Source organism: Apis cerana, linkage group LG1 (genome assembly GCF_029169275.1).
Source record: "Apis cerana isolate GH-2021 linkage group LG1, AcerK_1.0, whole genome shotgun sequence".
In the NCBI taxonomy this organism is placed as follows: Eukaryota; Metazoa; Arthropoda; class Insecta; order Hymenoptera; family Apidae; genus Apis; species Apis cerana.
In genome coordinates this window covers 18,095,353-18,110,754 of record NC_083852.1, presented here as the reverse complement: position 1 = coordinate 18,110,754, position 15,402 = coordinate 18,095,353, and the positions used below count along the sequence as shown (strand labels likewise).

At 26.6% G+C, this 15,402-nt stretch overlaps 1 protein-coding gene across 4 annotated transcripts; it reads left to right on the top strand.

Moving 5' to 3' along the window:
- Positions 1 to 9,393: 9,393 nt before the first annotated feature.
- On the top strand, positions 9,394 to 14,377 carry LOC107994005 (uncharacterized). 4 transcript variants are annotated; one of them, XR_009833446.1, is made up of 6 exons: positions 9,412 to 9,640; positions 9,885 to 10,703; positions 10,768 to 11,131; positions 11,218 to 11,521; positions 11,653 to 11,960; positions 12,072 to 14,377. XR_009833446.1 is itself a non-coding variant. In XM_062087266.1 (5 exons), the coding sequence occupies exons 1-5, from the start codon at positions 9,513 to 9,515 to the stop codon at positions 11,742 to 11,744; spliced, it is 1,707 nt and encodes a 568-aa protein (XP_061943250.1). In that variant the 5' UTR covers positions 9,412 to 9,512; the 3' UTR covers positions 11,745 to 12,055. The 4 variants fall into 4 exon arrangements, 1 of the variants encoding a protein (XP_061943250.1); XR_009833447.1 differs by lacking the exon at positions 12,072 to 14,377 and having other exon boundaries at positions 11,218 to 11,286; positions 11,381 to 11,521; positions 11,653 to 12,055; XR_009833445.1 differs by having other exon boundaries at positions 9,394 to 9,640; positions 11,218 to 11,960.
- The last annotated feature ends 1,025 nt before the right edge of the window (positions 14,378 to 15,402 follow it).

Here is a 15,402-nt window from a genome sequence, read left to right as displayed (position 1 = left end):
GGTGGCACTAAAAATATTAACAGAGAGACGATTCTTAAAGTTCCTTAAAATTTCTCGCCCAAATTTCCGACTTTTTAACAGGAGAATATGATGTGTAAGGAGGTGGCACTAAAAATTTTAACAGAGAGACAATTCTTAAAGTTTCTTAAAGTTTCTCGTCCAAATTTCCGACTTTTTAACAGGAGAATATGATATGTAAAGAGGTGGCACTAAAAATTTTAACAGAGAGACAATTCTTAAAGTTTCTTAAAATTTTTCGCCCAAATTTCCGACTTTTCACAGGAGAATATGATGTGTAAAGAGGTGGCACTAAAAATTTTAACAGAGAGACAATTCTTAAAGTTTCTTAAAATTTTTCGCCCAAATTTCCGACTTTTTAACAGGAGAATATGATGTGTAAAGAGGTGGCACTAAAAATTTTAACAGAGAGACGACTCTTAAAGTTTCTTAAAATGTTTCGCCCAAATTTCCGACTTTTTAACAGGAGAATATGATGTGTAAAGAGGTGGCACTAAAAATTTTAACAGAGAGACGATTCTTAAAGTTTCTTAAAATTTCTCGCCCAAATTTCCGACTTTTTAACAGGAGAATATGATGTGTAAAGAGGTGGCACTAAAAATTTTAACAGAGAGACAATTCTTAAAGTTTCTTAAAGTTTCTCGTCCAAATTTCCGACTTTTTAACAGGAGAATATGATGTGTAAAGAGGTGGCACTAAAAATTTTAACAGAGAGACGATTCTTAAAGTTTCTTAAAATTTCTCGCCCAAATTTCCGACTTTTTAACAGGAGAATATGATGTGTAAAGAGGTGGCACTAAAAATTTTAACAGAGACCGATTTCTTAAAGTTTCTTAAAATGTATCGCCCAAATTTCCGACTTTTTAACAGGAGAATATGATGTGTAAAGAGGTGGCACTAAATATTTTAACAGAGAGCCAATTCTTAAAGTTTCTTAAAATTTTTCGCCCAAATTTCCGACTTTTTAACAGGAGAATATGATGTGTAAAGAGGTGGCACTAAAAATTTTAACAGAGAGCCAATTCTTAAAGTTTCTTAAAATTTTTCGCCCAAATTTCCGACTTTTTAACAGGAGAATATGATGTGTAAAGAGGTGGCACTAAAAATTTTAACAGAGAGCCAATTCTTAAAGTTTCTTAAAATTTTTATCCCAAATTTCCGACTTTTTAACAGGAGAATATGATGTGTAAAGAGGTGGCACTAAAAATTTTAACAGAGACGATTCTTAAAGTTTCTTAAAATTTTTCGCCCAAATTTCCGACTTTTTAACAGGAGAATATGATGTGTAAAGAGGTGGCACTAAAAATTTTAACAGAGAGACAATTCTTAAAGTTTCTTAAAATTTCTCGCCCAAATTTCCGACTTTTTAACAGGAGAATATGATGTGTAAGGAGGTGGCACTAAAAATTTTAACAGAGAGACAATTCTTAAAGTTTCTTAAAATTCCTCGCCCAAATTTCCGACTTTTTAACAGGAGAATATGATGTGGTAAGAGGTGGCACTAAAAATTTTAACAGAGAGACAATTCTTAAAGTTTCTTAAAATTTTTCGTCCAAATTTCCGACTTTTTAACAGGAGAATATGATGTGTAAAGAGGTGGCACTAAAAATTTTAACAGAGAGACGATTCTTAAAGTTTCTTAAAATTTTTCGCCCAAATTTCGGACTTATTAACAGGAGAATATGATATGTAAAGAGGTGGCACTAAAAAATTTTAACAGAGACGATTCTTAAAGTTCCTTAAAATTTCTCGCCCAAATTTCCGACTTTTTAACAGGAGAATATGATGTGTAAAGAGGTGGCACTAAAAATTTTAACAGAGGGACGATTCTTAAAGTTTCTTAAAATTTTTCGCCCAAATTTCCAGACTTTTTAACAGGAGAATATGATGTGTAAAGAGGTGGCACTAAAAATTTTAACAGAGAGACAATTCTTAAAGTTTCTTAAAATTTTTCGTCCATATTTCCGACTTTTTAACAGGAGAATATGATGTGTAAAGAGATGGCACTAAAAATTTTAACAGAGAGACGATTCTTAAAGTTTCTTAAAATTTCTCGCCCAAATTTCCGACTTTTTAACAGGAGAATATGATGTGTAAAGAGGTGGCACTAAAAATTTTAACAGAGAGCCAATTCTTAAAGTTTCTTAAAATTTTTCGCCCAAATTTCCGAATTTTAACAGGAGAATATGATGTGTAAAGAGGTGGCACTAAAAATTTTAACAGAGAGACGATTCTTAAAGTTCCTTAAAATTTCTCGCCCAAATTTCCGACTTTTTAACAGGAGAATATGATGTGTAAAGAGGTGGCACTAAAAATTTTAACAGAGAGACAATTCTTAAAGTTTCTTAAAATTTTTCGTCCAAATTTCCGACTTTTTAACAGGAGAATATGATGTGTAAAGAGGTGGCACTAAAAATTTTAACAGAGACGATTCTTAAAGTTTCTTAAAATTTCTCGCCCAAATGTCCGACTTTTTAACAGGAGAATATGATGTGTAAAGAGGTGGCACTAAAAATTTTAACAGAGAGACGATTCTTAAAGTTCCTTAAAATTTCTCGCCCAAATTTCCGACTTTTTAACAGGAGAATATGATGTGTAAGGAGGTGGCACTAAAAATTTTAACAGAGAGACAATTCTTAAAGTTTCTTAAAATTTCTCGCCCAAATTTCCGACTTTTTAACAGGAGAATATGATATGTAAAGAGGTGGCACTAAAAATTTTAACAGATAGACAATTCTTAAAGTTTCTTAAAATTTTTCGCCCAAATTTCCGCCTTTTTAACAGGAGAATATGATGTGTAAAGAGGTGGCACTAAAAATTTTAACAGAGAGACAATTCTTAAAGTTTCTTAAAATTTTTCGCCCAAATTTCCGACTTCTTAACAGGAGAATATGATGTGTAAAGAGGTGGCACTAAAAATTTTAACAGAGAGACGATTCTTAAAGTTTCTTAAAATGTATCGCCCAAATTTCCGACTTTTTAACAGGAGAATATGATGTGTAAAGAGGTGGCACTAAAAATTTTAACAGAGAGACGATTCTTAAAGTTTCTTAAAATTTCTCGCCCAAATTTCCGACTTTTTAACAGGAGAATATGATGTGTAAAGAGGTGGCACTAAATATTTTAACAGAGAGACGATTCTTAAAGTTTCGTAAAATTTCTCGCCCAAATTTCCGACTTTTTAACAGGAGAATATGATGTGTAAAGAGGTGGCACTAAAAATTTTAACAGAGAGACGATTCTTAAAGTTTCTTAAAATTTTTCGCCCAAATTTCCAGACTTTTTAACAGGAGAATATGATGTGTAAGGAGGTGGCACTAAAAATTTTAACAGAGAGACAATTCTTAAAGTTTCTTAAAATTTTTCGTCCAAATTTTCGACTTTTTAACAGGAGAATATGATGTGTAAAGAGGTGGCACTAAAAATTTTAACAGAGAGACGATTCTTAAAGTTTCTTAAAATTTCTCGCCCAAATTTCCGACTTTTTAACAGGAGAATATGATGTGTAAAGAGGTGGCACTAAAAATTTTAACAGAGAGCCAATTCTTAAAGTTTCTTAAAATTTCTCGCCCAAATTTCCGACTTTTTAACAGGAGAATATGATGTGTAAAGAGGTGGCACTAAAAATTTTCACAGAGAGACGATTCTTAAAGTTTCTTAAAATTTCTCGCCCAAATTTCCGACTTTTTAACAGGAGAATATGATGTGTAAGAGGTGGCACTAAAAATTTTAACGGAAAGACAATTCTTAAAGTTTCTTAAATTTCTCGCCCAAATTTCCGACTTTTTAACAGGAGAATATGATATGTAAAGAGGTGGCACTAAAAAATTTTAACAGAAAGACAATTCTTAAAGTTTCTTAAAATTTTTCGCCCAAATATCCGACTTTTTAACAGGAGAATATGATGTGTAAAGAGGTGGCACTAAAAATTTTAACAGAGAGACAATTCTTAAAGTTTCTTAAAATTTTTCGCCCAAATTTCCGACTTTTAACAGGAGAATATGATGTGTAAAGAGGTGGCACTAAAAATTTTAACAGAGAGACGATTCTTAAAGTTTCTTAAAATTCTTCGCCCAAATTTCCGACTTTTTAACAGGAGAATATGATGTGTAAAGAGGTGGCACTAAAAATTTTAACAGAGAGACGATTCTTAAAGTTTCTTAAAATTTCTCGCCCAAATTTCCGACTTTTCACAGGAGAATATGATGTGTAAAGAGGTGGCACTAAAAATTTTAACAGAGAGACAATTCTTAAAGTTTCTTAAAATTTTTCGCCCAAATTTCCAGACTTTTTAACAGGAGAATATGATGTGTAAAGAGGTGGCACTAAATATTTTAACAGAGAGCCAATTCTTAAAGTTTCTTAAAATTTTTCGCCCAAATTTCCGACTTTTTAACAGGAGAATATGATGTGTAAAGAGGTGGCACTAAAAATTTTAACAGAGAGACGATTCTTAAAGTTTCTTAAAATGTATCGCCCAAATTTCCGACTTTTTAACAGGAGAATATGATGTGTAAAGAGGTGGCACTAAAAATTTTAACAGAGAGACGATTCTTAAAGTTTCTTAAAATTTCTCGCCCAAATTTCCGACTTTTTAACAGGAGAATATGATGTGTAAAGAGGTGGCACTAAAAATTTTAACAGAGAGACAATTCTTAAAGTTTCTTAAAATTTTTCGTCCAAATTTCCGACTTTTTAACAGGAGAATATGATGTGTAAAGAGGTGGCACTAAAAATTTTAACAGAGAGACGATTCTTAAAGTTTCTTAAAATTTCTCGCCCAAATTTCCGACTTTTTAACAGGAGAATATGATGTGTAAAGAGGTGGCACTAAAAATTTTAACAGAGAGCCAATTCTTAAAGTTTCTTAAAATTTTTCGCCCAAATTTCCGAATTTTAACAGGAGAATATGATGTGTAAAGAGGTGGCACTAAAAATTTTCAGAGAGACGATTCTTAAAGTTCCTTAAAATTTCTCGCCCAAATTTCCGACTTTTTAACAGGAGAATATGATGTGTAAAGAGGTGGCACTAAAAATTTTAACAGAGAGACAATTCTTAAAGTTTCTTAAAGTTTCTCGTCCAAATTTTCGACTTTTTAACAGGAGAATATGATGTGTAAAGAGGTGGCACTAAAAATTTTAACAGAGAGACGATTCTTAAAGTTGATTAAAATTTCTCGCCCAAATGTCCGACTTTTTAACAGGAGAATATGATGTGTAAAGAGGTGGCACTAAAAATTTTAACAGAGAGACGATTCTTAAAGTTCCTTAAAATTTCTCGCCCAAATTTCCGACTTTTTAACAGGAGAATATGATGTGTAAGGAGGTGGCACTAAAAATTTTAACGGAAAGACAATTCTTAAAGTTTCTTAAAGTTTCTCGTCCAAATTTTCGACTTTTTAACAGGAGAATATGATATGTAAAGAGGTGGCACTAAAAATTTTAACAGAGAGACAATTCTTAAAGTTTCTTAAAATTTTTCGCCCAAATTTCCGACTTTTTAACAGGAGAATATGATGTGTAAAGAGGTGGCACTAAAAATTTTAACAGAGAGCCAATTCTTAAAGTTTCTTAAAATTTTTCGCCCAAATTTCCGACTTTTTAACAGGAGAATATGATGTGTAAAGAGGTGGCACTAAAAATTTTAACAGAGAGACGATTCTTAAAGTTTCTTAAAATGTATCGCCCAAATTTCCGACTTTTTAACAGGAGAATATGATGTGTAAAGAGGTGGCACTAAAAATTTTAACAGAGAGACGATTCTTAAAGTTTCTTAAAATTTCTCGCCCAAATTTCCGACTTTTTAACAGGAGAATATGATGTGTAAAGAGGTGGCACTAAAAATTTTAACAGAGAGACAATTCTTAAAGTTTCTTAAAATTTTTCGCCCAAATTTCCAGACTTTTTAACAGGAGAATATGATGTGTAAAGAGGTGGCACTAAATATTTTAACAGAGAGCCAATTCTTAAAGTTTCTTAAAATTTTTCGCCCAAATTTCCGACTTTTTAACAGGAGAATATGATGTGTAAAGAGGTGGCACTAAAAATTTTAACAGAGAGACGATTCTTAAAGTTTCTTAAAATGTATCGCCCAAATTTCCGACTTTTTAACAGGAGAATATGATGTGTAAAGAGGTGGCACTAAAAATTTTAACAGAGAGACGATTCTTAAAGTTTCTTAAAATTTCTCGCCCAAATTTCCGACTTTTTAACAGGAGAATATGATGTGTAAAGAGGTGGCACTAAAAATTTTAACAGAGAGACAATTCTTAAAGTTTCTTAAAATTTTTGCCCAAATTTCCAGACTTTTTAACAGGAGAATATGATGTGTAAAGAGGTGGCACTAAATATTTTAACAGAGAGCCAATTCTTAAAGTTTCTTAAAATTTTTCTCCCAAATTTCCGACTTTTTAACAGGAGAATATGATGTGTAAAGAGGTGGCACTAAAAATTTTAACAGAGAGCCAATTCTTAAAGTTTCTTAAAATTTCTCGCCCAAATTTCCGACTTTTTAACAGGAGAATATGATGTGTAAAGAGGTGGCACTAAAAAATTTTAACAGAGAGACAATTCTTAAAGTTTCTTAAAATTTCTCGCCCAAATTTCCGCCTTTTTAACAGGAGAATATGATATATAAAAAGATGGCACTAAAAAATTTTAACAGAGAGCCAATTCTTAAAGTTTCTTAAAATTTCTCGCCCAAATTTTCGGACTTTTTAACAGGATAATATGATATCTAAAGAAGTGGCACTAAAAAATTTTAACAGAGAGTAATTTCTTATAGTTTCGCGTTAAAATTTTTGACTTTTTAATTGGAGTATATGATATGTAGTGCGGTGACACTAAAAATTTTTAATGTGTAGGGTCGTTAATATTTTTGTAATTTTTTTTAAACGTTCTTGTTTCTCTTCCATTAGTATTATATTCTCCTAATCATAAATCGTATAATTGACCGAAATCCTGTCTGGCTATCCGAAAATTGTAAATGTTAGAATTCTTGGAATAATTTTCCGTATTACCTCTTTATATTTTATATTTTCCTAATACACAGTTGAAATTTCAGCAAAAATATTTGCCAAATATTTCAATGTTGTAACCGGAAAATATAATCATAAGGAAAATGCCACGAATAATTTTTCCAAGATTTCCCCAATTCATAATTTTGTGCCATTGACAGAAATTTTCAAGTGTATTTTACGATTTTGTATTAGGAGTATATAATCTTATTGGAAGTGTCAAGCAAGAATTTTTTCTATTACTTACCTTTTATACTTACCTTTTATACTTACCTTTATGCGTTTCATATTTTCGGGATCTATAAATTTTTTTTCAACAGTTTACTTAATTCTAGATTAATTTAATTAATATTATATTTTACTTACCTTTTATACTTACCTTTTATACTTACCTGTATGCGTTTCATATTTTCGGGATCTATAAATTTTTTTTCAACAGTTTACTTAATTCTAGATTAATTTAATTAATATTATATTTTACTTACCTTTTGTACTTACCTTTTATACTTACCTTTATGCGTTTCATATTTTCGGGATCTATAAATTTTTTTTCAACAGTTTACTTAATTCTAGATTAATTTAATTAATATTATATTTTACTTACCTTTTATACTTACCTTTTATACTTACCTTTATGCGTTTCATATTTTCGGGATCTATAAATTTTTTTTCAACAGTTTACTTAATTCTAGATTAATTTAATTAATATTATATTTTACTTACCTTTTATACTTACCTTTTATACTTACCTTTATGCGTTTCATATTTTCGGGATCTATAAATTTTTTTTCAACAGTTTACTTAATTCTAGATTAATTTAATTAATATTATATTTTACTTACCTTTTATACTTACCTTTTATACTTACCTTTATGCGTTTCATATTTTCGGGATCTATAAATTTTTTTTCAACAGTTTACTTAATTCTAGATTAATTTAATTAATATTATATTTTACTTACCTTTTATATTGTTACTTCTTTATTATCTTTCGTTGTGAGATCGAAGATTTTGTGATTATTTTTTAACTGTGACGGTAGAATAAAAATGTTTCTTAATTTTGTAACAATTAAAATTTCAATAATACTTCGTGAATAAGTGTTTGTAAATGCAAATGAAAATAAATCTGAAAAAAATAAAACATATTATATATAAAAATGTATCATATAAAAACTTTAAAGAAAAGTTAAAATTGGATCTTCTTTCTTTAAAGAAAATTAAAAGACTTTAAAAAATGACATAATAGAGAAATATGACTACTTACTTGCATATGTGATAATTTTAATATCTTGTAGCATCTTGATTATCATCATGGATTGCAGATTAAGAACCGCTGTCACAAATGAATCATAATTATAATAATTTTTATAAGAGATATTGTCTCTATTTATTTTTATAATTTTCCATTTTCTAATATCATTATTTCGACTTTTTAATGAGCGTATGTGATATACAAAGAGATAGTACTAAAAATTCTTAAACAGAGACCAATTTTTCAAAGTTTCTCGCCCAAATTTTCGACATGAGAGAATTTAATTTATAAATGTTTAATTCATTTAGTTACATATTTTATCTTTTTATTTATCTATTTATTATATTTATATTTTTTTTTTTTCAAATTTTTTTTTTTTTAACTTGGGGGAAATCCTCATAGGACTAGCCTCCTGGAAGAGGTCTGACCGGGGTTGTGTCGGACTTTTATCGACTAAAATTTCCACGGTGATCTTTCAATACCTCTGGGTAGTAATGGGAAGTTTTGTCGAACTTTTTTGATACTTCCCGCATATTGCCTATTTGAGATTCATTTTCAAAAGGGACGGATATTCTTTCGTACAATTCATACGACGCCGTAGCCACACCGGCGTCACCGTTAGTTGTAACCGTCTTTGGTGTTGATACAGGTCCTCGCGACGATGATCTCACTGAACAACTATGGAGTATCGCTAAAGCTCATTAGTGCGGAGATTTTCTAGATATTAATTTTCTAATTTTTATGCTATTTCTAATGTTCTCCCATTATTTTTCTTTATCTATATTTATTTCGCAATTTTTATGTGTTCAGGATATCTGTCGTTTTTTTGTTTTATTTGTTTAATCTTTTTATCAATATCTTAACAGAATATATTATATTTAAAAATTTTTTATATGTCATATATAATTAAATATATTACACATGTTATATTATAAATATTATATATGTTTATATTTTATTATATTTATATATTATATATATAATATATAAATTTATATTTTTGTTTATATATATATATAATTTTTATAATTATCGCTCTAAATCGTTTTATAATTTTATTGAAGTACCATCCGTCGATAACATATTGATTCACTATTTTCATCAAGTGTAACCTTGAACTTGACTAACGTATTCATTTTCTGGGGAGTGTCTGCCGTCTTATATTAGTAACTATTAATTGTATCTTTTACTTGTGCAATTATTTTATATTAATTTTTATTAATAATTATGGATCCTTCGATTTTCCCTGATGAAATTTGGATAAAAATTTTATTATATTGTGATGTACCTGATATTATTGCTATCGGTAGTACGTGCAAACATTTAAGAAAAACTTCAGATACTGATTATTTGTGGTAAGTTTAAAAATTTATATTAAAAGGACAGTGAAATTCATTTAACTTATTATTAAAAATATAATTACATTATTAGACTAAAATAAATAATATTTTTATAAATTATTCAATTATTAAATAAAATTTCGTTTTGCAAATTTTTTCATCAAATGAGATTGTTAATGATTTCATTAAAATGTATATAATTTTAAAAATATATATTTTCAAAATGAAACTTTTAAAATATTCATATATGTTTTTTCAGGAAAATAAAATGGTTACAATTGATTTCAAGAGTACATTTTAGATTTCCAGATATAAAATGTTTGCAATTACTTAATGTTAATTTTAAAGCAATGTGTTATAGATTATATATGGTAATTACATTAGGAGAAACTGTTCATTTTCCAAAATGTCGTCATTGCAGTGGTTATACATGTCAAAGAAATTGTGTCGAAGGTTCTAATGCAAAAGTAGTAATTGAAATAGGAAATAAATATACATGGGTAATTGCACCACATTTTGAATTAAGAAGACATTTTTCAATGTTTGGTGTACCTAAATATAATAATGAAACATATTTAGAACAAACACAAAATATTCCAAGTAGTAGTACTCATCCAAAATGTGATGGCAAATCATTGACTAAAAAATTAAAATTATTGAAATTAACTGAATTAGCAACAGCTAAAATTCCAAGACCTAGTGGCCCATTTTGTGTTTTTTGTAATTCTGTAAAATTATATAGAGAAAAAAAGAGATTAATTACTCATCAAAATGATCCAACATATTATGCAAGGCCAAATCCAATTTATGAGAAACTTATAAATGGATATTGCACTGATACTGTTGAAGTTCTTGGAATTCCAAATGTTGATCTTGTTAGTCCAGCAGAAGCATTATTAAGTGAAGGAACATTTACTGTTCTTAAAACATTTGTTGGTCATTTATTTCATCAGATGAGATTAACTTCAACATTAAGAAAACCTAATGCAGTACTCATGTTTTGTGAACCTTTAGCTATGCATCCAATGCTTAGAAAACAATTGTTACATTATTTATTTCAAGAAGTTAAAATATCAAGGTAAGATAAAAATATTATATTACAATAAAGTATATTTTTAAAATATATATAATTAAATTTCTAGAGTATGTCTAGTTCCTAAACCTTTAGCAGCATGTGCAATGCTGGATGTGGAAACTTGTGTAGTAGTTGATAGTGGTGCTTTAAGTACAACAGTAGCTGTTGTAATTGGTGGACGTGTTATACCACAACGTTGGAGATTATTACCTGTTGGTGGTTGGCACGTAGCTTATCATTTAAAACAAGCTATGCATTGGTATTTAAAGGGATGTTATCATATTCCTATATCATATCTGGACACATTGCCTATTAAGGAAAGATGTAGATTAAGTTATAATATTAAAAATGAAGAAAAAAGAGTAGGACAAAAAGCTGGGGAATGTATTAAAGTTAGAGTTCGAAGCTATGCTGATAATAAGCAATTTTTGGTTAGTAAATATATATATATATATATATACACAATAATAAGATTTTTACAAAATTTAAAATTACAAGATTTATTTATATTTTTTAGAGAATTTCTCTAGGTTCAGAATTGTATATTGCTCCTGAAATGATGTATATCAATCTTGGTTTGCCACAAGTAATAAAAGATATAACATCTGGTTTATCAGAAGAAGTTTTACATGATTGTCTTTCACATATATTACTTACTGGAGGAAACACACATCTTTCAGGTTTTGGATTAAGATTAACTAAAGATTTACGAGAATTATTACCAGAATACAGCAAAATATTAGAAGTAAGAAGTTGTCCTGGTACTCATAGTTGGAATGTTGCAATGGGTTCTACATATGTGCCTTTAACTGTACATCCTGGTAATTATATAACTGTCATTAAAAAATTACATAACAATATAATAGTGCGTGCGTGCGTGCGTGCGTGCGTGCGTGCGTGCGTGTGTGTGTGTGTGCGTGTGTGTGTATAATATAATTAACTTAAATTTTAGACAAAACACCACCAGAATATATAGAAGGTAATCCATTTTGGCTGTCAAGAGAAGAATATGTTTTATTTGGATGTGAATCATTGGAACAATAAATTGTAATAAGTGATTTTTTTTATAAAATCAAACTTATACCTCACTTATTATATAAATGCAAAATCTTTGCATATGTAAAACTATTGAAAAAGTAAAGGAAAAACCATCATGAAGAAAATCTTTCAATGAATTGCCTTTAAATTAGATGCAAAATATAACCACAGATAATTGGAGGAACATTCCAAGATTAAATGCTTGGATAAAAATAAACATTGGTTAGTATTAAAAATTATTTTCAATAGGAATTTTATATATATATTCAATATATATATTCAATAAATTGCGTAAACTTTGAAATCACACTATTAAAGTATATTATGTTGTAGATATTTTTCAAAGTCCTACAAAGATGCCGAAGATATAAACTTTACTAATATATATCTAATGAAATACTTGCGTAGACGTACGTTTTCGCATTTATGATGTTATATTTAAGTCCATTAAACATTTTTCTATTACATCATCTACGATCTAAGAATTTTACACAAACTTTTTAAAACAATTAGATGTTAATATATATAATCCTCTCTCTCTCTCTCTCTCTCTCTCTCTCTCTCTCTCTCTCTCTCTCTCTCTCTCTCTCTCTCTCTCTCTCTCTCTCTCTCTCTCTCTCTCTCTCTCTCTCTCTCTCTCTCTCTCTCTCTCTCTCTCTCTCTCTCTCTCTCTCTCTCTCTCTCTCTCTCTCTCTCTCTCTCTCTCTCTCTCTCTCTCTCTCTCTCTCTCTCTCTCTCTCTCTCTCTCTCTCTCTCTCTCTCTCTCTCTCTCTCTCTCTCTCTCTCTCTCTCTCTCTCTCTCTCTCTCTCTCTGTCATTCATTCATTCATTCATTCATTCACTAACTCTCACACATATACACACACAATTTTAATATTTCTTTTCTATTTTCCCTTTACAATTTTCTTGAAATTTTATAATTCATGATTAATGTTCAATTAATTTAATTAATTTACTTAGGATTTCTTAATTCAAAATGACAAGAAATTTGATAAATTTTTTTCTACTTATAATTTATTTAATGAATTTTTATTTTCATCAATGTTCATTAATTTTTCTATTTTAATATTAAAAATCATTTAAACTCAACAATATAATTGCCGTCCATCTTAAATTTTCAATATTTCTTTCAATTTTCAATATTTTGAATAATGATCAAATTTAGTTCAAAAAAATTCATTCAAATTTTTATTTTTTATTCATAAAAATTTTATTAATAAATCTAAGTTTTATTAATTTATCTAAGAATTAAGAAATTGAGAATTAAACATTCCATTTAGTTTAACTGTTCTTTGAAGAATGATTTATATATATATATATATATATAGTACAAAAAAAATTGTTTTGTAAATAGAAAAGAATATATTTAATTGCTTAATGTACATAAAAATAATTTTAAAAGATATTCAAAAATAATTATCATAAATTTTAAATAGAGTATTTCTAAACTCGTTCATAATTTCGTAAATTTACATTAGATCATTTTTGCCAAAATAAGAAATTATATTATAAATAAGAAATATTAATAACCAAAATAATAGCAATTTCTAGTCATTTTAAATATATATATAGTTAAGCTATTTAATCTCCTCTTCCAAGATAATAAATAATATTAAAAATAAGAATTTATGATGTATAGTATAAATTTATAATAATAATATAAGAATACATAAATTTTTAAAATTTAATTCCGCAAAATTGTTCCCCTAATTTTTTTCAATTTTAGATTTAATTTCGTGAATAATTTGCAATAATAAATATGCAATTATTATTTTCATATTGGATATAATTAATTATTAAACTAAAAATTATATAATATTTAAACAGTTATCAAATTTTAATATTAATAGAAGTTTTAATATAGAAATTAATTTAAATATATATTTTATATATATATATAATTATGTTTTTGTTATTAAAAATTTATACAATGTTTAATTTATAATATTATAATTATCAATAAATGCTTGTATATGTATATACACATGCGCGCATATATATTATGTGTAAAACATAATGTTTATATGTATAATATAAGCATGTATATAATTTAAAAATTTTAAAACTATACATATTTATAACATAGTTTTTACAAATCATACGTCTTTAACATTTTTTAAGATTCAATTTATGTTCTCTATTTCTTATAATTTGATTAATTTTTTTAATATTATTTACAAAAATGGAATGAAACGATATAGAATATAAAAATAATGCTATAAAGGGATTCAATATAGAATCTTTAATAATAGTCATTATTTTTCATCTTTTTAAATAATATTATTTTTCTATATAAATTATTTTTCTATATAAACTTTGTTTTTTTTGTTTTAAAAATATAATTTTATATCTTTTAACTATTATTTTATATTTATTTGAAAGAACAACTACCAATGATATTTTGTAATAATTTTATTATACTCTAATAATTTTTCATTTCAGAAATCTTTGATTTATAAAAAATCTATATAATTTAAGCATATTGTTAGAAAGATATTAAATATGTATATATTGTATGTATTAATTATATATTAATTGCTATTAATTATATATTAAATATGTAAATTCTATATCTTATTAACATTTTATTTTGTTTATTACAACTTGTAAAAAATAATAAACCATGCAAATATATATATATATATTTATTTATTTATTAATATTATATACATAATTATAAATGAAAAATATCAATAGATTTTTATATAATTATTTTTTTAATTGATTTAGTCTTAAAAAAAAATTAATTTATTATGAAAAAAATTATCTAATTTTTAATTTATTACAGAAAGTAATTTCAATTAACACATGTATATATTATCAAATAAATATAGAACTTATATTATATATATATATTGTTTATTTTTTAACATAATTATATATAAATATAATAACACACAATATAATATAATAGCACACAAAATTGTATACATTCCTAAATTTAATTAAATTATACATAAAATAATACATTTTATTAGAAAACAATTTTTAAAAAATATGCATTTCAAGCTATATATATATATATATATATATATATATATATATATATATTGTTTATTTTTTTATTTTTATATGTATATTTGTAATTTTTTATATTTATATATTAAATTATATATTTATTATAATTCATTTTTAATTAATATTATTATTAATGTAATTATTAATCTTTATTTACAAAAAAAATACTTAAAAACATAATTTACATTTTATATAGATTTAAAAACGATGTAGTCACTTATATATGTTTATATATTGACAATTATATTGACAAAAACATAAATGTTATATATATATAACTATACAAATTTAATGGCATGATATATGTTATTAATTTGCACTTTTCTTATTTAATATTTTCTTTTTATATTATAGTTAATGAATTAATAAAAATAAAATAGTTAATAAAATTTAAATATTTTTTAATTTTAAAATAAATCCTACCCATGCAGTACTTATACAATATTTTTTACAAATTTAAGTTTCAAATATTTATTATATGAATACAAATTTCACTGCACATTATTTTCTGAATAAATATTATATATTTTTTTTATTGTAAGAAATAAATACTTCTCTACTTAGTTAAACTTTTAATGAAAAATGCAGATGATATAAATGACAAAATGACATTTACTTGAATATATTTTGATTAATTTATTTCTGA